The sequence below is a fragment of the Oncorhynchus nerka genome, linkage group LG24 (genome assembly GCF_034236695.1).
Source record: "Oncorhynchus nerka isolate Pitt River linkage group LG24, Oner_Uvic_2.0, whole genome shotgun sequence".
NCBI classification, from domain to species: domain Eukaryota; kingdom Metazoa; phylum Chordata; class Actinopteri; order Salmoniformes; family Salmonidae; genus Oncorhynchus; species Oncorhynchus nerka.
In genome coordinates this window covers 57391260-57415120 of record NC_088419.1, presented here as the reverse complement: position 1 = coordinate 57415120, position 23861 = coordinate 57391260, and the positions used below count along the sequence as shown (strand labels likewise).

Sequence of the window (23861 nt, the reverse complement as noted above, 5' to 3'; positions counted from 1 at the left end):
GTGACCAAAACCCCAGTTAATTCTCCATAGAGCTGAGCTAGGTGTGTGGGTCGTAAAGGTCACCATATTGGGATATTCCCCACTTGAGAGCCCTGCGACTTCAAACCACAATCAATAGCTGTGATTCCTCTGCTGTGCAAAGGCAACCAAGCAATGTTTAATCATACGGCCACCACTTACACAACACAGTCACCAGGGCTAAGAATAGAGAGAACGAGCTTGTCGCGCACAGAGGTGTTTAAGTTGGTTCAATAAAGGTAGGGCCCCTTCTATGGCCAGGACGCCTTGAAACCAAAAAGCTAACCCCAAGGTGTTAATGTTTTATGCTGGATGAAAATATAGCTTTAGTCTGCATACATTATTCACAGCCTCTTTCCAATTAATGCAGGGCTGGCTAGGTGCTCATTGCCGCACTCTTTGCCGCACTCTTTGCCATCTACGTCTCCCCCGTTTAGGACGGCCCTGGGTGAACGTAGGCGGTCATTATCAGTGGCGTTGATGAGCGGAGGGAAACCGTGAAGGACAAAAAGAAGAGAGGAGAAGAGGAGGCATCAGGAAGTGGCTTTTGAAGTTTTTTAGGAAGCTGTTTCAATTGATACATCCTCTTAAAGTGGCATCGCTCGCTTGATATTAACTACTTTATTGAGCACTGCGGGCTGTTACGTGCATCTCTGAAATCTTCATTATCGATACTGCCATTTTTATTATTCTGACTGGCGGGAGTGGAGAATTGTGAAGAAGCACGTCTCAAGTAAAGTGTCAGGAAAGACATTGCATGTGAATCTTGACACTTGAACCTCAATCCCTAATTTCCCACATAGCTTTAGCAAAGCGTCGTGGGAATAAATCATTTCGGTAAAACATCACATTCCAGACAGATGAGTGTGACATGATTCACACGCCACATAATAACTTTTCCCTGTCATCTTTACTAGCCATATCTTACTGCATGTGTGCTAGCGCGTGTGTGTTAGCATATGTGGTAGTATTACGGATGTCACGCTTCTTGCTTAGCAAGTACAGCTTCCTCCTGATCCGTCTCAAAAAGAGGACTGAACCCAGGACCTCTGCTTTGCTAGCACACGTGACCACCCTCCCAAAGCGTGTTACCAGTCACGCCATGTGAAAAGCTAACACAAGTGGGGACTCTTCAGGCTGAGGAGTAGATTTCACACATCCCCATGTGCTACACTAGCGTGTGTGTGTGTGTGTGTGTGTGTGTGTGTGTGAGTCTGTGTGTGTTAATTTAGATGCCGAATCTTACAACAATAGTGCTGAGACTGCATTAATATAATGTGTCCCGGAGAAGGCTTCAACCCTTCTCCCATTATGCTTTGTGACCTGAGGGTTCGACTCTGCTTGTTTACCCCAGAAAGAGACGGATAAACAGCTGATATACAGCACCGCTGTCACTGAAAACCCACAATGGAGCACATAATTGACTTGCCTCGTTTTAGCCGTTTGTAGGCAATTTATCACAGTACGATGATGTTTGTTTTGTGTTGACTTATTGTAAGCCTAAACTCACGGCAAACGACAGCAGTGAAATATGACATTCATAATACGGGGCCTAGCATGAAGTTATCGTAACGCATTCTGTGTATAATATGCTCTTTTTATTTAATATATAAGCCATTAGAATAGATCATCTGACTTGATTAATTAATTGAATCACTCATTATCTCATCAGTATGTGAAGGCAAAGTGGTTAAGTAGCTATTATTCCAATAATTAATTAGTTAATAACACAGTCTACATCTCTTATGTAAATGAATCCACACTCGTATAGTACATAGGCGAAGGCAACATGCAGACCTCTGAATAATTTAGTATTTTTTAAATATTTCATTTGTCGACATATTTGTGTATGTTTCTACTCACAGTAATTTGTTGTATTATGTAGTACAACCAGAGCCCCTGCTGTGGTGCTTTGCACCTCAGAGAGCACTCTCTGCTGTTCTGTGTTAAGCTAGACTTAGAAGCTGACTTTGAGGTACTCTATACTGTACAGTGCCTTCAGACAGTGTTCATGCCCCTTCATTTATTCAACATTTTGTTGTGTTACAGTCTGAATTCAAAATGGATTAAAAGAAAATTCTCACCCATCTACACACTTTACCCCATTAAGTGAAGACATGTTTTTATACATTTTTGCAAATTTATTGAAAATTAAATACAGAAATATATAATTTACATAAGTATTCACACCCCCTTTGCTATGCCACTCCAAAATTGAGCTCAGGTGCATCCCATTTCCTTTGATCATCCTTGAGATGTGCATGCCAGAGCAGAAACTATACCATGAAGTCCGAGGAACTGTCCGTAGATCTCCGAGATGGAATTGTAATGAGGCATATACTGTGGGACAAAAAAGTATTTAGTAAGCCACCAATTGTGCAAGTTCTCCCACTTAAAAAGATGAGAGGCCTGTAATTTTCATCATAGGTACACTTCAACTATGACAGACAAAATGAGAAAAAAAATCCAGAAAATCACATTGTAGGATTTTTTATGAATTTATTTGCAAATTATGGTGGAAAATAAGTATCCAGGCTTTTCACGTGCCTTTTTTGCCAGCTCCAGGCGTGCTGTCATGTGCCTTTTCCTCAGGATTAGCTACCACCAGACAGAAGCCACAAAAGGCACATGACAGCCCACCTGGAGTTTGCAAAAGGCACATGAAAGACAGACCAAAAGGCAAAAGAGGATGTTATCTGATGAGACAAAAATGTTACTCTTTGGCCTGAATGCAAAGCGCTACTGTATATCTGGAGAAAACCAGGCTCAGCTCATCACCCATCTAACACCATCCCTACCATTAAGCATGGTAGTGGTAGCATCATGCTATGGGGATGCTTTTCAGCGGCAGGGACTGGGAGACTGGTAAGGATAGAAGGAACAATGAATGATGCCAAATACAGGCAAATCCTTGATGAAAACCTGCCTCAGAGTGCAAACCTTAGGGGTGAAGATTTACATTCCAACAGGACAATGATCCCAATCATACAGCCAAAGCAATGCTGGAATGGCTTCAGAACAAGGAATGTGAAAGTCTTTGACTGGCACAGCCAAGGCACAGACTTGAATCTCATTGAAAATCTGTGGAAAGACTTGAAGATTGCTGTTCACCACCGCTCCCCATCTAACTTAACAGAGTTTGAGAAAATCTGCAAAGAAGAATGAACAATCAAAATCCCCAAATCCAGATGTGCAAAGCTGGTACAGACATACCCAAGACGACTCAAAGCTGTAATCGCCGCCAAAGGTGCTTCTACAAAGTATTGAATCAGGGGTGTGACTGCTTATTTAAATTAAGTATTTCATTTTCAATAAATGTGCAAACAATTCTAAAAACATGTTTTCACTGTCTGTAACACAACAAAATATAGAGTAAGTCAAGGGGTATGAATACTTTCTGAAGGTACTGTAGCTGTCTGATAGGGATGTGCATCTTTACCTTTCAAGCTGATTTGATACGTATCTAAATACATGTGCACCGATACGATACAGGAACGTCACGTTTTATTTAGAAGCTATTTGGATTCGGTTCTATGCACTAACATTTGTTGCATAAACATACATTTTCCATTCTATATTAAAATCTGCTTCTGATGGAGCTTATGAGCTGGGCCTCTCTGAGCTGGATCTGTGTATGTGTATGTAGGCACCTCAGCTGAACCATAAGGGAAACTAGGCATCTACCACCCCACTATCAGATTAGGTGGGGCAATGTAGCCTGTTTTTTGTCCCCTCACTTTTGTTTTGAAATCACGATCACCCACTAATTCAATTTTTTGCAGATTAAGTGTTTATCGTTTACAAATTAGCCAATGTTCTCTTCTCCTCTCGCTTTGGCCAATGCAGTGCTCCTCACAAAAGTGATTGCTGTCCTCATTATGAAATTAGCAACTTTACCCTGTATATATAATAATGAACATATACACTGTAGTTTTTAAAGCAAAACTACCAAAACTATTGCTGATACTGAACCTGAACAATCAAAATAATATATATTGTAAACCCCTTTTAGCAGGTATAGCCAGATGAGAGATGTCTCTGATAGCTTACTTTTATTCTGGAAAAACACAAATGTTAACAGCGCATAGATAACAATAACCTAGCAAATTACATAGGATGTCACTCAATCAATAAGCCTAATATCACATAAAGCCATTTTAGCATTTGAATACTGAAGGTGACGTGCAGATGTGCAAGATCAGGAACAGGCCGCCTACCTGGCGTTGGTAAGTGTGCGAAACTGAGCACAGTTTGACTAGGCTGTTATTGCCTGGGGCTGCTTAATGACTTGCAGATCAGTGACTGTCAACACAGTTAAATGCAGTTCAACACTGAAGGGGAGGACACATCAGTTGTCACAAAAGATGAGAGGTATTTTTGGAAGGTTAAAAGAATTGAATATGAGCAACAACAACAACAACATTTAACCGCCGATTCGTCACGTTTGAATCTATTTTGTGACTGATGCGTGGTACATTTGGATCGGTTTGGAATCCGGGGACCAATGCATATCTGTGAATCTTTACATCCCTACTGTCTAATACAGTAATAGCCTGAAGAGATGCACTACTGAAAAGCAAGCCACACAGTTCGTCTGAATAATTCATAGTGTAGATACAGTATGGTGTAGTATATTAACAAGAAGGAGCAAAGCGGTGTGCTTAATCTGAATAAGCAATGGTGTAGATCAGGGTTGGGGTCAATTCCATTTCAATTCCAGTCATTTCAGAAATTAAACCAAATTCCTATTCCATTTGAAATGTTTTCTCATTGAAAAGCATGGAAGATAATTGGAATTTCAGTGCATTTGCTGGATTGTCTGGAATTTAAATGGAATTGACCCCAACCCTGGCATATATATTGTATAGTATAGGAAGTCAAATAAAGGATATTGTTTTTTTTACACGTTTTTACTGTTGTGTACAGGGATTGGTTGACTGTAGCTTGGTTTGGGGTCTAGGAGAGTTTCTATGGAATGGGAAAAGAGACAGAGTATGAAGTGTGAAATTGCCTTGGCCAGATTCTCTTCATTTGTGTGCTGGGCCTGATATGCAATGTGGGTCTGCTACTGCGCTTTGTGCTGGAAAACAAACAGCTTCACCATTATTTGTACTACGATGGAATAAATGCGAATAAATATTTTCACAGATTTAGCAAGAATTATAGTCAATTGTTGCCGTGAATGAGGGTTTGCCTCCAGAATACAAATGAATTACCATCCTTCCTGGGGTTCTATACAACAACCAATCACCACTTAATATCTTACACTTTATTTCTGTTTGCATACGGAAAACCCTGTACACTATGTCACACATCTGGGTATAAAGATATAAGAATGGATAAATAATATAAAAAGGATAATACATAATGAAACTCAATTTTAATTATTTAAATATAATGACTGCTGCACTGGAGGCAGCGTGGCAGCCGTGTTTTATGATTGCTTATTTAATGCGCATTTAATTAAAATAATACAACCGATTTCCCTCCCACTCTAAGTTAATGAATGCGTGTTGTCCCCCTGCAGGATTCACAGAACTGGGGCCCAGTGGTAGTAGCAAGACTGTGGAGGCTTTGAATGTATCAGGAGGCCCCCACCATGGCACCAGGTATGAGCTGGCTTCATCCCCAGGGGCCCCGGCACAAGCCACAGGCAGCCAGCTGAGATGGGCCCTCAAGGCCATGAAGGGTTCTAAGCTTGTGCCGGAGGGACACATGGCGTACGTGGGGAAGGATTCCACCTGGGAGCCAATGGAGGCCAAAGCAGGGCCCCTCGAGGTCATGACCCTGCCAACCAACCCAGAGAACTACTCTGGCGAGGGGAGGGACCAGGATGAGGACCACAGCATCCCCCATGACGTCCTAGAAAGAGAGGAGGGGGATAAAGAGACAGAGACAGAGGGAAGCGGGAGAGGAGTGAACGACTTACCAAGAGGCTTTGGATCTAACGGTAACAGCAATCCAGCCAGCGGTGCCAGCAGCAGCACAAAGCCTCCTGTGTCTGGACTGAAACCCACCCAGACCCAAACCCAGAGCCAGACAGTAGCAGAGCACACCACTATCTCCCAGTGGCAGCTGGTGGACCAGCCCACCACCTCACCTGCAGCTGCTGCTGCAGGCTCCAGCCAGGGCCCAGGGGGAACCGTTGAGGAGGCCAGGGGAGAGATTGTCTATGTCCGACGCCCCACCGAGAAACTGCTTCCAGCCACCTCCAGTAAGAAAGGTGGCTTCTCCCCTGTGATCAGGAAGCAGAACCTGAACACAACCAGAGTGACTGAGAGACAACGCAGCCTAGATGAGGCCACCACACCTGGGGTTACCTCCAGACCTGCAGCCCCTATGGAGCCCCTGACCACCATCAAAACCTCCACAGCAGACACCCAGAGAACAGATTCCACCAGGGAGCCTCCTATCTCCATCATATGGGTTCCGGTGGAGCGAGAGAAGACAATCAGTACCACACCTCTGACCAGAGATGGACCACAAACGGCCACAGCTTCCACTCAGTTGACCACGCCACTGTCCATTCTGAAGAGTAGCGATCGTGAGGCCGAGTCCAGGTTGGCCGTTTCAGAGTCGTTCGTGGTGGGAAAAGGGTGGAAGCCTTTGGGAGGGAGGAACCCCAAATCTAAGGAGGACAAAACCCTTGTGACCACAGAGAAGACAGAGAAGAACCCCTTTGGTGTCATTGTGCCCACCTGGGGCTATGACCTCAACCCTTCAGGTAGGTTCTCTATTGTCTATATTACCATCAACATTATCAGCTTTTATGTAATCACGCTGTATAATTATAAAATCTATTCCTCATCATAATATGCTGCTAATCCGTAGGAGGGGATCTGACGCCCCACGATCGATTTCATGATGTTGCCGATGCTCTCGCTCTCTCGCTCGCTCTCTCTCTCTCTCTCTCTCTCTCTCTGTCTCTGTCTCTGTCTCTGTCTCTGTCTCTGTGTCTCTGGCTCTCTATGTATGTATGTATGTATGTATGTATGTATGTATGTAAGTATTTATGTTGGGCATCAGAGAGTGCTGCTGTAAACAAAGAGGGGCTGTGAACTGGTTGAATGGAAACAGCCTTAGTGTAGTAATTAGAGGGTCAGGGTTAGTGCAATTAGGCAGGCTGTGAGAGGCTGAGCTCTTAGGCCCCGGCAAATCAATGTTGACGGAAGCTAGAAGATGCGAGCTGTAATTGACTCTTCCCCACCCCGTCTCTCGCCGAGGGAGGCCCTTGTCTATGTTCAGAAGGATACAGCATGTATAGACTTGTGAACATTGAGTCACCCTGATGGGAATGGGGTTTAATTTTTTACTCCGCAATGAAGGCAGGAAGGGAAGGTAACATCCTTGGTTGAAGAGTTTTATTTTCTCTTGGCCTCGTTTAAAATCCATACAGTAGGGCTGACTTCCTGCTTAGAAAGTTCTAGTGAAATATTTAAATACCTATTTCAGTGCAAAGTTCATGTCCGTGAAAGGAACACTGATGTCCTATGTAGAATAAATGACTATGAATGAATAATGCAGCATAGCACATCTGGTAGCTGCATATCTTGGAAGGCATGCCTCAAATGTCCATTATCACTGTACGACTTTGTTTCCAACATCCAACCACATCCAGCTGGATTGAGTGAGTGAGCAGGTAAATAAAAGGGTATATCAGGGCCCAGGGTGAGGGGAGAGAGAGGGATGAGGGGAGGAGGAGGAGGAGGAGGGGCAGTGTTTGTCCTTTCTTACTTCTGCAGGTGGAAGTTCATAAGCCCCTTTAATCAATGATCAGCTACTGCAGTAACACTGTCCCCGAGCCCCACAACACAGCCCAGATCTGTCCTGGAAAAATAGCCTTGCCCTCTCTCTCTTTCTATCGCTACCTCTCTCTCTCAATTTCAATTTAAGGACTTTATTGGCATGGGAAACATATGTTTATATTGCCAAAGCAAGTGAAATAGATGTAAAATGTACAGTAAACACTCTCTCTCTCTCTCTCTCTCTCTCTCTCTCTCTCGCTCTGTCCTTTTTGTTGTCTCTCTCTGCCTTCTTCTCTCGCCACTCCTTTTTGTGGTCTCTCACCCACCCCCTTCACTCTCTCTCTCTTTCTCTCTCTTTCTCTCCCTAGCTATCTCATCATGATATCAGTATAGGGTATTGTTGTAATGTGCTGGTCTCAGCCCCCTCTCCCTTAACAGAGGGTTGTCTTTAATGGAAGCTTCTCTAATGTAAAACATGTAACGTGTGGTATTCCGTAAGGGAGCTGTCTTGGCCCTACTGTATTCTATTTTTACGATGTCAACCGGATCGTGTCTGGTGTGTCCTGATCGTGTCTGGTATTGGGGGACAAAATCAACATGCACGCGACGGCGCACGCGCTCAAGTGGTCAAGTCAGCATGTAAGGGGTTAATTACTCTTCCTCATTTGCATAATGTACAATCTAAAGCAAATGTACTCAGTGACATTATGACAGAGTATCTGGAAATGGAGGTGGAACTACATTGTTTTATATTCAAGTATACTGCAAACGGGTTGTAAAAGTCCTCTGCCGTATATCTACCTCCTTGTTTACGATCTGCTTCGTACTTCACAAGGTAACCCTGCAAGAAATGTACACAGAGACTCCCAACTTGGCATTCGTGTGCAGAGAGTTATAGAGCAGAAGGAGAAGGAGGTTTACAGTGTGCAGCCTGTCTTTCGGACCCTTAAATTACCAAACACCAATCTGAGACTCTGTCTGAGAGGTGGCAAACAGGAAATAGGAATTATGGCCTCCTTGGCTAAAGCTTTGCCAAGGCTCTTAGATGGATTAGACCCACCCGCACATTAATAACCAAGAAGCCCTGAACTGGAGTGTTAAATTTGGGTTGGAGAAAACAGCTTGGCATACTGTATGGCCCCTGTTTGCGGATAGTGTCGATATGGATGCTCAGTTTGTCTCCAGCCTTCGTACGAGACCTTGATACTGTGGTGTCTGTCTGGCTCTGTGAAAGGCTGTGCTGTACCCATAGACCTAAGAATATTGATTTTCTTTGTCCTGTTTCTGTCAGTGTGCCTCTTCCAGTTCCTTCAGGTGTATCTACACTGCATGACTTCTCGTTGAACATTTCATACCAACATCATGGGCATTAATATGGAGTTGGGCCGCTCTAACAGCCTCCACTCCTCTGGGAAGGCTTTCCACTAGATGTTGGAACATTACTGCTCTAACAGCCTCCACTCTTCTGGGAAGGCTTTCCACTAGATGTTGGAACATTACTGCTCTAACAGCTTCCACTCTTCTGGGAAGGCTTTCCACTAGATGTTGGAATATTGCTGCAGGGACTTTCTTCCATTCAGCCACAAGAACATGAGTGAGGTCGGGCACTGATGTTGGGCGATTAGGTCTGGTTTGCAGTCAGCGTTCCAATTCATCCCAAAGGTGTTCGATGGGGTTGAGGTCAGGGCTCTATGCAGGCCAATCAAGTTCTTGCACATAGATCTCGACAAACCATTTCAGTATGGAACTCGCTTTGTGTATGGGGGCATTGTCAAGCTGAAACACTGATTTCTGTTTAGCAGTCGGATGGCCTTGAGATAGAAGATGTTTTGCCACAAAGAAAGTACAGAATCATCTAGAATGTCATTGTATACTGTAGCATTAATACTTCCCTTCACTGGAACTAAGGCACCTAGCCCGAACCATTAAAAGCAGCCCCAGACCATTAGTTCTCCTCCACCAAACTTTAAAGTTGGCACTATATGGGGGTGATGGGGTTTAGCCCTGACCTAGACCCCATCCCGGATGTATCGCAACCGGTCGTGATCGGGAGTCCCAGAGGGCGGCGCACAATTGGCCCAGTGTCAGGGGAGGGTTTGCCCGGGGTATGCTGTCATTGTAAATAAGAATTTGTCTTTAAGTGACTTGCCTAGTTAAATAAAGGTTAAATCAAAAATACAACTTTGCATTTGGGCAGGTAGCGTTCTCCTGGCAGCCGCCAAACCCAGATTCGTCTGTCGGACTGCCAGATGGTGAAAGGTGATACATCGCTCCAGAGGATGCGTTTCCACTGCTCCAGAGTCCAATGGCAGTGAGCTTTACACCACTCCAGCCGGTGCTTAGCAATGTGCATGGTGATCTTAGGCTTGTGTGTGGCTGCTCGGCCATGGAAACCCATTTCATGAAGCTCCCGATGAACAGTTCTTGTGTTGACGTTGCTGACGTTGCTACCAGCGGCAGTCTGGAACTCGGTAGTGAGCGTTGCAAGAGGTATATATGTATATATATATATATATATATATATATGTGGACACCCCTTGCATCGCTCACTACCGAGTTCCAGACTGCCGCTGGTAGCAACATCAGCACAAGAACTATATATATAGTGTATTTTATTACTCCTATGGTAATTGTTACGTCTCCCTTCGTAATAAAGTTTAGAGAGCCTCCTTGGCCCTTGGTGTTGAGGCGCGCCACAATCAATGGCCCACACTGGCCCCCAAGGCCCTTAGCTAACCTCAGCAAGAATCCCTATACTCATCACCAATATCAACACAGCTTCGCCACAAATCCTCTACCATTCCCTCGTTCCCTCGTTTCTCATCGCCATCTTTCCCTCCAGTCCTCTTTTCCACGCCTTAATACGTCCATTTTCCATATCAGACGTTCATGCTGGATATAATCCCATTCGCCGGGTGCTTATTTAATGAATAGGGATTTGCTAAAGCGGCACCTTGGGGAAACTGTACTCCATGGTGGAGGAGAAGATAAAGAGGGTTACGCTAACTGTGCAAAGCATTGGCTTTCTGTGTTCCGGTAACAAGGCGAAACAAAGGAAGGAAGCAAAGTATTGAGAATGAGCAGACTAGTGAGTATCTCTTGGGGTTATGTAGACACTACCGCCTCACTAATAAACAACTGTGCTCTTCCCAGTTCAAGATCCCACTGGTTTTCCTTATGTGGCTTTATATAGATTAGTCCCATAGATAATCCTGTCTTATTTTAGGACATCCTATTGAAGGAATAGTATCCAAAGCAGATTTTGAATGAATGTTTTATCTGTCTTCTTCAAGCATATTGTAGGAAGGCTTCCTCTCCACTGTGTAAGCACTGAAGCTCCATCCATAGTGTTGATGTATCTGTACTGTTTCTCTGAGAGAGATGGTCCCTTGGTGGACCAACTTCACGTGCTACTCACAGAGAGGTCATACAACATTATGATGCAAAGGACTGCGAGGGCAACACCATGTGGTAACACTTCTCGTGTGAGTACCCTCTTTGCATTGTAGGCACATTTATAACACTTTACATCACAGGTGTCAAACTCATTCCACGGAGGGCCGAGGTTCAGCGGGTTTTTGCTCCTCCCTTGTACTTGATTGATGACTTAAGGTCACTGAGTAGTAAGGAACTCCCCACACCTGGTTGTCTAGGGCTTAATTCAAAAGCAAAAGCAAAAACCTGCAGAGACTCGGCCCTACTACATGGAATGAGTTTGACACCCCTGCTTTAGATGAAATGCTTGATACATAATAATCACACACAGATGTTATTATTCATAATAAAAACCACTACGAAGAGGGCATTCATAAGAAGTGTCACCAATATTGCTTTTGTGAGATTAGATGTTTTTTTTATTCCTTTTTGAAACAAAACTCTCAGTGAAACCGGCTTAAAGGGCTGTGACAGTATCACAGTTTTTGTCAGGAAAAAACACACACTATTTTCCTTAACTTCAACAATAGACCATTATCAGAATCTGTAACAACTATATTTTGCTGGATGTACAGCCAAGTTCAAATTATAAATAGTGAATGACTGAATCCCTGTGCTGGAGAGGGGAAATAGTATAATAATCTTCTACAAATATAATGGAGCTTTTCCTTGGAGCCCCCTGAAAGCACATTGTGAGACATTGTGAAACATTCTGTACAGTACTGTAGTTCAACTGAGAGAACAAGAATAGTGAACGGCTGCTTCCCAGATCCTCGTTTCTCTGCTGTATATAGTGCATCAAAGCTGGGACCGAGAGATTGAGAAACAGCTTCTATCTCAAGGCCATCAGACTGCTAAACAGACATCTCTAACTCAGAGAGGCTGCTGCCTACATTGAGACCCAATCACTGGACACTTTAATAAATGGATCACTAGTCACTTTAAACAATGCCACTCTAAATAATGGCACTTTAATAATGTTTACATATCTTACATTACTCATATCACATGAATATACTGTATTTTATACCATCTACTGCACCTTGCCTATGCTGCTCGGCCGTCGCTCATCCATATACTTATATGTACATATTCTCATTCACCCCTTTAAATTTGTGTGTATTAGGTAGTCGTTGGGAAATGTTAGATTACTTGTTAGATATTACTGCACTGTTGGAACTAGAAGCACAAGCATTTCGCTACACTTGCATTAACATCTGTTAACCATGTAAACAATAAAATGTAATTTATATGGTGTTTGATCCTTCAAGGTTGTGTTCATTGTTTGCTTTGTACTGTACTATTGCATTCAGAAGAGTTACATAATCATTAGGGTGCTCAGACTGGGAATATCATAGTGGGCGGTATTCTGTGTCTGTCTTCTTCAGGGTCATTAAGTCTTCACCTGGCATGACTTCCTTAGCCTAGCATGGCTACCAGGCACTTCTTCCCTTGCCTAGCATGGCTACCTGACGCTACTTCCTTAGCCTAGTATGGCCATCTGGCATTACTTCCCTAGCCTAGCAAGACTGTGAGTGTTTGAAATTAGTGGTCAGTATTTCCACAGAAGATAATTAATATTAGTCGTCCCTGTGGGCTTGTTACATTTATGTAAACAAACTGTCTGTATGGAAGATAAAACAGCACAGTACAAACCACAGCCGAAATCTAATGTCCTCAGTGGTTGAACATTTGGGCTGTCCACTTTATACTGGTCATTCTGTTTTAGATGGGCGTAAACGACAGTAGCAAAGAACCTCTATCGAGCCATATGTCATCCTCTTAAAAAGTGCCATTGATTTGATGTGTTTCGTTCAAAACCCTATCAGTCATTGTATTGTTTTGTGCAGTCTTATAAACCTGCAAATCACATCACCTCTCTGTCCCAGGAAGTATAAAATGACGCTGGAGGTCTGTAGTCAGAGGGCTGTCAGTCAGTAGAATATAATACCCTCAATAGAGGCTTTGTCCTTGTCTGCAGAATGGGATCCCTCTAAACTGCAGCTCTGACCTGGATGGAGCCGGAGCCAGAGGAAGCTAGGACAAAGTATTCAGTCCTATCTGATTATGCATGGGGACTCAGGTTCCACCACTGATGTGTCATTTCACCGCAGCTCCTTTCCCCCAGGAGAACAAAGACCTAGACAGACAACCTGTTTCCCTATCCGGTCTCCTGTCGCTTCACAACGCTTCTTATTTCTCTCTGACAGAGTGCGATCACATAGTGCTTAGAACCTTGCATTCATGCCAAGATAACGATAGAACCACCACTGTCTTATGCATACAGTATACCTTACAACATTTAAAGGAGGCCGTCCACTTTCCAATCATGATACGGTATATTAGTTTTACGTTTTGCAGCCAGATTTACCTAGAGATGTGCTGAAATCAAGGTTTACTGGGAAGACAATGAATTCATAGACTATTTTTTTCAGTTGCGGGGCAAGAAATGGAACCCAGCTGGTTTTATGAGTTGGGAGATGCATCCTCTACTTCAGAAGATGTTCCAGTTAGTTTGGAGGCAGTGAGCTCATTGCAGTCACATCGCATCATGCTATTACCAGCTCGGGGAGAGAGCAATCTGGCTGTGGAGGGCATGATGGAGCTTGGCGTGCCAGGCGGTACCCAGAGAGTTCACCCACAGAATGGGGCATTAAAAGGGGGAAGAGGCGGGAGATATTAAGGGGCTGGTTCAGTTTGCTATACTTTGCTATTAGCAGCCTTCTGTAGCCTCCAGCATGGCAGTGCTCCTATTAGAGAAGCTGTCAGCAGCAGCTCTCCAGACATGAATTGTGGAACAGAAACAGAACAGCCGGCAACGTCTGCCATCAGAGATCCAGCTCTAGAGAGGCCATAACCACAGCTGTACTCTCCTCCTACATAACTGATGGTTTTGTATGAACCGTCATGGTTGGGTAGGCTACTTTCTAAATGTAATCCGTTTCAGTTACTAGTTGCCCAAAATTGTAATCAGTAATGTAACTTTTGGATTATTTTCCCTTTAGAAGAATAACACAAAAAAGGATCCACCAAACATGTTTGGTGTGTCATCACGGTGGTCTCTGACTTGTGGTCAGACTCGCTCAGGTGGAACAAACTTAAACTTGCACCATTTTTCAATGCTGAATTGACTATCATTGAGAAAACAGAAAGGTGTCATAATGAATTTAAGTAATCATCTAGTTTTTCAAAAGTGTCTATAACCTTATTACCATATTTTTTTGTTGGTAACGTAACCGATTCAGTTATTTTTTTGTAATTAGATGACATTCCCAACCCTGTGAAATGTGCAAAGGACTGTATGCTCCTCGAGATGTTGGGTGTATGTGGCACGGTATGCACTAAAAGGGTACACTGTCTGCTATGATTTCCAACGGCTCTCCTACCTAGTCCTCTCTCTGAAAGAAGCTGGAGATGGGGGTGAAAACAAACCATGAAAACAAAGCTAGTAGAATGTGTCTGTGATGATAATGGATGGATGGACTATTTCCTCAGGAGTGTGACAGCTCAGATAATGCAATTTATTTAGGCTCACTGCAAAGTGCTCTTGTTGTAACAATATCCCAATTTGGCCGTCACTGTTGTTTCTCTGCCTGTTTAATTGGTCTCTATTGAGTAGCCAGTCGACATGTTGCTTGTTGCTTCTCTCCCTGCTAATTTAGTGTGATGCTAGGAGGTGATCTCGGGTGGTGAAGGTTTTCTGGGTTTAACTCTCCCGAGCTTTCCCAGTGGAGCTAATTGTAAGTGTCATGCATTTCTGATTAAGCTATGTGTGTTTGTGTGTGTGTGTGTGTGTGTGTGTGCAAGAGGTTGACGCAAGTGGAAAGGTTTTACTTTGGGATGATAAGGCTCTGTGCAAAAATAGATTTAAGAAGGACCTGTGAGAGGGAAATGAATCCTTGTGGCACAGAATTTCCTACATTTTTAATATAATTTGCTGTAGCACTCTGAAAGCATGGCTAAGAGGGGAAAGATAAACTCGGTAACATTTCAACTTTTCTGTTTTCCATACTTGCATGTCCCTCCAAAATCATGCACACCATCACGCACGAGCGCACACACAGCACCAATGTATGACATGACCAGACCAAAATAGATCTCCTGGTTCGTCCATCCATCGTAGTTTGTCATAGACTAATGGATTTGATCAAGCTGGTCACACCTGCTCTCTCCAAACCTTTGTGTTGCATATTATGGCTTACAGAGGACATCATCACTCTCTGGATCTAAAGCAAGGGAGGGAGCCGTATCCGGCCGGCCCACAAGACATATATAAAAATACATAAATAATATCTTCTTTTTTTTTACCCCTTATTTCCGCCCAATTTTGTGGTATCCGATTGGTAGTTACAGTCTTGTCTCATCACTGCAACTCCCGTATGGACTTGGGAGAGGCGAAGGTCGAGAGCCATGCGTCCTCCAAAATACGACCCAGCCAAGCCGCATTTCTTCTTGACACAATGCCTGCTTAACCCGGAAGCCAGCCGCACCAACGTGTCGGAGGAAACACCATGCACCTGGAGACCGTGCCAGCGTGCATGCACCCGGCCCGCCAAAGGAGTTGCTAGAGCGCGATGGGACAAGGAAATCTCAGCCTGCCAAACGCGGACAATCCTGGGCCAATTGTGCACCGCCTCATGGGTCTTCCAGTCACGGCCAGCTGTGACAGCCTGGGATCGAACCCAGGTCTGTAGTGACGCCTCAAGTACTGGGATGCAGTGCCTTAGACTGCTGCACCACTCGGGAGGCCCCCACAAATAGATTTTAACAAACAATTGGTCCCCCAAAAAATGCGTCCCTCCGTTGAATTTCAAAATCCCGATGTGGCCCTCGAACCAAAAAGTTTGCCCACCCCTGATCTAAAGCAATGTCACTTATCCTATAACAAAGTATAGCCGGTTTGTCGCTTAGTCAAAGACTGACATACCTGAACATTTTTCAATCAATGACATTAATTGATCAATTAATTATTAAGGAGACACCAAAACCGGCAAGACGGGAGCTGTCCGCGACTGGTATTGACTGTGGTAGGCCTATCCCATAAACCGTCTCAAATAGCAGAAATACATTTGATGGTCTGTTGGACTGGCAGCTGGGTCGAAGAGAAAGGAGGGTCTCATTCCACAGAGATCAAACAGACCACAGCTCTCTGGTGATTACTGTCCAACCCAACCAAAGAGGTCAGCCTCTCTATAGACTCTGGGCTGACCACACTGACCGCCATGTTACAGCTAGCCACCACAGGGCACAATGCAGCAGGGCCAAGCTTAACCAACCAATGAAGCACTGATAGACCAGTCTTCTAACTCTCTCTCTCTCTCTCTCTCTCATCCTCCTCTCTCTGCATTTTTATTGGCGTGTGTGTGTGGGGCGGTTGTGTAATGAGGATGTCTCATTAAAGTAAGACAAAAAGTCAACGTCTCTCTCGCATCTCTCACCCCCCCACCCCCCACCCCTCTCTCTCTCATCTCTGTTAGCATCAGGAACCTGGCAACCTCTAAGTCACTCTTATTGCAGTGAGCTGAGATTGCATTGGGTCTACACCACAGAGAGGAGTGCTATCTATATTGCAGGATAAATAGGTTTCATATTCCCTGGGTGTGCATTCAGCTTGCCTTTGCAGTAATTATAGCCTCATCTGCAGTGAGTGAAATGTCTATCTGAGGACATGGTGATACATTGGATCGTATGCCTGCTGTCCTCCCTGCCCTGTCAGTAGTGAGATGGAAACGTGTAGGTCATTTACTGTGCGATGGTACAGGCGATAGCAGCGTGTATGATTTGAGTTTGAGTTGAATTGATACATTTATATAAACAGTTACAGTATGTATACTGCAGCAGCATATGAAGTAGCAGAAATAAAGAAATGGGGAATTAACAGAAATAAAACATCAAAGCTTTATGTACAACTGTAGGAGTCCATTTCCTGGACACAGATTAAACCTGTCATGCACTATAATGCACTTTTAATAGAGATTTTCCTTGGAATATGCTTTTTAAGTCCAGTAGCTTTAATATTTGTCCAGGGAACTGACCTAATATGTATAGGTGAGTCATTTTTCAGGTTGTGGTTGACCATATTGACATGGTGACTGATTTGTTATATTTCCCCCGACCCTCGCTGTTAAATGTAGTCATTCTAAAACCTTTAACTGTAAGGGATTCAGGACATTTTCTCCAGTGTGGCATTCAATTTTAGGTCCAGCTGTGTTGCATGGTATAGGCAATGGCTGATATTGTTCTTGAACAGGCAAATCCCATGATCCTTGTCTCTGGAAAGCTATTACAAGGTTCGTTAGCTTCCACAGTAATGGTGTTTGGGTGTATGTGTCCTTGTGTGTACTTGTGTTTATGTGTAGAGATGAATGTGTGTATGTGTCAATAGAACAGATTTGCCCTCAAATTCGAACTAAAATTATTACTGAACTCGAGAACTGACATGTCACATCGATATTGGTCACTGACATTTATTTCAATGCCAAAATTGACTAAAAAGTGAGAGTAGGATATAAAACCGAGTTTTGTGAGATTTGAGGACAAGAGTTTGTCAGGGTCTGAGGGTTGGGTTTTGATTTCAGAGGTCGATCTACTCCTACCTCAGAACACACAGACAGGCCTGCACATCAGCGCAGCGGATCGCACTTCGTTTACATAAGACAACACGTCACACATTTCAATACTGCACCAAACACCTTAGCTAGGTGTAAGATTGCACGACTGAAGCCTCCTCAGCAAAAACATCCAAATTAACTACAGCTTTCTTGAGTTATCTTGGATTCATTCGGACTATTTTCAGGAAGTGAGTCTGGCTTTGTTACAATGGTGTCTCATGGGGGACAAACATCAGTAACTGCCACATCGAACCACACCCCTAAAAACCTAGTTTTTATTTATGAGCAACCTTTTAAGTTGTAATGTTAATGTTCAGCAGTTCTAGTCTCCTAGTATTTTACGAACAGATATTGTATATGAATCTAATAGGAGGATGACAGAGGACTTTGCAGAATCCGTTTCATAAGGACACTGTCATGCTAAACCACGATGCTTACTGTAGTCCTGACTGGAGACCAACAGTAAGGTTGACCTTGCAGTGCCCCCCCTCCCTTACAGTGCCATGTCAGAGTCCGAGCAGTAGAGACAGAGATGGAATGTAAAAGAGTGGCTTTTTTTAAGAGTAGTCTGTAATTCATCACAAGCCAGCAGCTAGCATTACAAAAAAAAGTATGGCAGCTCCCTCTGTGTCTTTCTGTCTCTTTTGCTCTCCTTATTTTTCTTTCACACACACACACACACACACACACACACACACACACACACACACACACATTTACATGCTAGCAACCAAGGGAAAAACAATTTTCACTTTGGAGGAGGCTGTAAGGAAGTGAACACTGTCATCTCTCTTGCACATGTGTGTGTGTACCTGTGTGTGTGTGTGTGTGTTTGTGCACATACGTGAGAGAAGTGGGACTGGTGTTGAGTGAAACAAAGAAGGTAAATGGCTGCTCTGACTCTTTCAGGGAGCACTCAGCAGAAATGGCAGTTAGCCCTGCTCTCACCCAGCAGGGAAATAGCGACACTAGGGATCCATTTTCCTTGCGTGGAACCAAAACTGAACTGACTCTGTGACAGTATGAAACAGCTTCTATATATATAATGAGGTCTAGAGAGAGTGAGTCACTGGGATCATTTCAACCACATTATTCCGTCATGAAACAAAATCAAACCGAGACAGAAACTTTTAGTGAGTGTCCTTCGACTATATGAAAAACTCCGCTCAAAGAGAAAGAAATGCAGTTTACTAATCTGGTACCGCGGAATACGACATTGATCCAATTCTCACACAATTAGTCACGATTGTTTACACCCAAATGGGATAGAGCTGCTCGCCATCTGTGTACTAAGACTACTGAGACTGCTGACAGACCATTAAGACAACACTGTAGAAGCATTCATTTAGCATCAAACACACGCAGACGCTCACGCAGACGGAGACACACACGCATACATCAACATCTGAGCCTGAGAGAGGTGGCCGTTCCGCTTCTGCTCTAATACCACAGTCTTGGTGCATAAACTATCAACACCAGATACTGTGCCTACACACACAAGGCCAGAGAAATGTAAAGAAACAGTGATAACTTAATGGATCACAGTTCCAATGTAGATAATGGACACTGATGTTATTGTCTGAATTCATATCTACCATAAATGTTGGCAGTGGTGTGTATTCATGGATGCCAAGGGAAGCCAGGCTTCCCCAAAAAATACATAAAATAATGTATATTTCATCTCTGTGTTTCATACATTTCCTTCAATTCGCAAGAGGCTGAATGTATCCGGAGAAAGCATCTGAGCGAGCGACACAACGCCCCTCTGTATGTGTAGCCCAGCTATCTGATGCTGTCTGGTCAAATAGAGTATGACATTGTTGCTGCCCATAGCATTGAATGCAAGGGATGCCAGCAAGCATTTGGCCTCCCTTGATAAAAAAAATATATATAATATATAAAATAATTGCCAATCAGCGTTGAGCTATTTTCTTTGCGATTTGTGGTAACTCTCCATGGTTCTAAATCAATTGTTGATTCGTAGTCCGAAAATGTCAGAAACATTCATTTGTTTGACCATGCTGTAGGTCATGTAGCAGTTTGTTACATGCAATATGTTTTGTGGACTTCACTGGACAGATGTTGCTCTCCGGTTTTGTGATGAAACAAAGCTGTGGTTGAATGTATTCTGCCACTGTGTCTTCTTATTGTCTCTGCCTTAGGCCTATATATGACGGTGTCAAGGAATATGAACTAACAGGTTATAGAGCAAACAACACAATTATTACACAGGTTGTAATATGCCTTTTTTTCCTGGCTTGGCTTCAACTGTGATTTTACCGACGCACCGCTAGCAAATGTTGGAACATTTGTAGTGAGCACTCTGGCATAGGCCTACACTGCCCTTGCTGTGGATCAGAACAGAACTAGAATGCCAGCCAGCCTGAGATGTTCTATTCACATCATCTCCTCTAGTAGCTAGGTCAGGACAAGACAAAAGCACCCCTGGGATGTGTTTATTAGCGTCTGTATTGGAGCAGACACACAATGGACAGCTGCCAGTACTAGGCTAGCCCCTGTCCCCCCCGGCCACTCCATAGCCCCACACCGCTGTCCACCCAGCCCATTAAAACACTGCCTGTCACTGGCCCGCCTAATTGTGTTGGAAGAACACAGGAGGGGGAGACAGGAGGGGCAAACAGCCCTTTGCAAAGAGAGCGCAATGTCACACTCACACTAGCCTGTTATGGCTAATATCTTTCAGTTTGGGAACCACTGCTGCAGTGTCCACACAGTGTGTGTGTGTGTAGGGGTGTGAGGCGGTAGTGGGGGTGTGAAAGTGGGGAATAGGTATGATGTAATAATTATAGTGGATGTGTGTGTTAATTTCTCTATTATTTTATTGGATAAAGGTTTCCAGATGAGCTGTGTATGTTTGCCAATCACATATTGTTTTATTTATTTTTGCGATTGATTTAAGAAATTACAACCCTACACTGTAATGGCTTTTCTCCTTCTCTCCAATCTCTTTGATCCATTTCCAAAGCCAACAATCATGTTATTATCACCTCACAGTACTGTATCAGGTCTTGCAGCACAGGAGAGTGTGGGAGGCTATCAATCAAATGTATTTATAAAGCCCTTTTTACATCAGCAGATGTCACAAAGTGCTATAAGAAACCTCACCCTTAAACCCCAAACAGCAAGCGATGTAGAAGCACAGTGGCCTGGAAAAACTCTCTAGAAAGGCAGGAACCTATGAAGAAACCTAGAGAGGACCCAGGCTCTGAGGGGTGGCCAGTCCTCTTCTGGCTGTGCCGGGTGGAAATTATAAGAGTACATGGCCATTTAAGGCCAGATTGCTCTTCAAGATGCTTAAACGTTCAAAGATGACCATCAGGGTCAAATAATAATTGCAGTGGTTGTAGAGGGTGCAACAGGTCAGTACCTCAGGAGTAAATGTCAGTTGGCTTTTCATAGCTAATCATTCAGAGGTCGAGACAGCAGGCGCGGTAGAGAGAGAGTCGAAAACAGCAGGTCCGGGACAAGGTAGCACGTCCAGTTAACAGGTCAGTGTTCCCGAGCTGCAGGCAGAACAATTGAAACTGGAGCAGCAGCATGACCAGGTGGACTGGGGACAGCCAGGAGTCATCAGGCCAGGTAGTCCTGAGGTATGATCCTAGGGCTCAGGTCCTCCGGGAGGGAGAGAAGGAGAGAGAGAGAGAATTAGAGGGAGCATACTTAAATTCACACAGGACCCCAGATAAGACAGGAGAATTACACCAGATATAACAGGCTGACCCTAGCCTCCTCATCTTTTCAGGAAAAGGAACACACGCTCACCTTTGTTCTTTACTAGCCTGGAGGAGTTAGTCACACACACACACACACACACACACACACACACACACACACACACACACACACACACACACACACACACACTTCACTTCACTTCACTTCACTTCACTTATATTGTATTACATTTAGTCAAAAATAGGACTATTTGGTCCCATATGCCTACCATGCAATGACTACATCAAGCAGATCCGGCTCCAGAAGGAATCAATTGGACGGTCATTTGATTTCCATAGGTGGGCCCATTTTTTCACGGGACCTCCTATGTATGCAGGCGCTTGCACACATTTTTTTAAATGGGTAAAGACCATAGGCAGCTCATGAGTTTCAAGTGTGGGAAAGCTTACAATTTGTTCTACCAATCTGTGTGCTAGTTAAGAATATTTATTAGTGATGCACCGATTTGACAAGCACCAAAAAACCTGACACCGATAACCGATATTTAACATTTTAGGTGCCTATTAAGCATTCTAGTACAGTTAAATAGTTAACACACTCACACCGTCTAAGGCACTGCATCTCAGTTCAAGAGGCGCCACTACAGTCCCTGGTTCGAATAGAGGCTTTATCATAACCGGCCTTGATTGGGAGTCCCATAGGGCGGCGCCGTCATTGAAAATAAGTATTTGTTCTTAACTGACTTGCCTAGTTAAATAAACACACACACACACACTAACCAAAACTTTTGTTGGCATTTATCAGTAAAACATAATCAAATCTATTTCTTTCACTTATTTGCTGTGCTGTTTCGTTGTTCAGTCGTTTCATTCTCAACCAGGACACATAACCCGGTCTGGTCAAGCCTCACTAGCCAGATGAAGCTAGCTGGCTGCTTATAAAATTAGCTTTGGGCAACAGGGTTAAGTAGCTGGCTAGCTATTTATTTTCATGAACTGAAGTTCAATTTCAATAGGTGACCAACAAGTGGCTACCTAAGCTAATACTTACTCACAAGGATTCCTAAATCATTGCTAAGAATAGTGAAAATGACTGCAGTTTCTACTGGTCATTGTTTTTAGGCTGGTTGTATTGGTGCTAACTAGGTACCAAGCTAAAGCTAGCTATCCCAGAAGTTGCGGTCGAACAGATAATGCTTTATTACCAACGCGGTATTGTAAACACATCGTTCATGGCCAGTGTTTGCAGACTTTTTTGTAGAGCTTTGACAGTGCTACTGATAGTAGTGGTGGTGCTTGGCTTGCACGTGCAAATTCAGAACACACAACATTCTATATTGGAGCTGTGTTATTTGACATGTCAAATTAAAAGCTTATTTAACGCGTCAAATAGTGTTTTTGTTAAATAGTGATATTTGGCGTGTATCCTTTTTGACATGCAAAGACCCAAACAGCGTTCCATAGTTCGTCGTGAACTAATAGAAATGACGCTATTACTGTGTAACTCCGGTCTCGCTGAAATATTCTTACTCTTTCAAATGACTGCCCACACAGCAGACTTTGTGGGCTAGGTTAGAAATGCTGTGTTGCACGTGTTTCGCAAAATCTTACGTGGCGATTCTGATAAGTTCACCGATATATTGTGCATCCCTAATTTTTATATATATATGCACATTTTTGTGCAACAGCTTCATTTCAATAATAACACTTTATTTTCTCAAAATCATTGACACGTGGTTAATCATAATCATCTGAAGTAAAATTATAGAAATCTCAAAGTAAAAATTCTACTATGGGGAGAGCACTAACCTTTGCCATATGGACACATTGATACACTATTGGTGGCTAAAGAAATGAGAGCATAGAACTCAGAGATAGCTTATAGACCAATGCAGCAGTAGGCCTATCATCCATCAACTAAATAAAATACATAGGCCAAAAGCTGACAAATAAAAACAGTAGAAAATATCCTGATGAAAATTCTGGTTCTTCAATCACATTCATCTCTATTCTGCCTGTCTGCCTCCCATTCTATTTGTCTCGACTTGAGCTAGTTCTAGTGAAGTTCAACATTGCATCAGATCATAACAGATCTGGCCTGAAGCTGTCGCTAACGAACTTGCAACATTGTGTCAACTAGTCTATTTCGAGCCCTCAAATTTTCCTGCGCTTGTTATCCGGGACAGAAATATGTTTTTTTATGACATTTCCACTGGATATATGGGATAATCGGATAATGATATTTTGTTCTTTCACACCGAGGCTTGGTGATTATTGAGGCTGGGAGTGTTGGAATGATTTTTAAAATACTGAGTGACTATCATTCACAATGAATGTTTACAATATACAGACTTTAT

General features: G+C 43.4%; 1 protein-coding gene across 1 annotated transcript in view; it reads left to right on the top strand.

Moving 5' to 3' along the window:
* The window catches only part of ncanb (neurocan b), a 180364-nt gene that overhangs the window by 64988 nt on the left and 91515 nt on the right, over positions 1–23861 (top strand). The window contains exon 9 of the mRNA XM_029632404.2: positions 5546–6742. Within this exon, the coding sequence (XP_029488264.1) occupies positions 5546–6742 (1197 nt within the window). The remainder of the gene's footprint in view (positions 1–5545; positions 6743–23861) is intronic.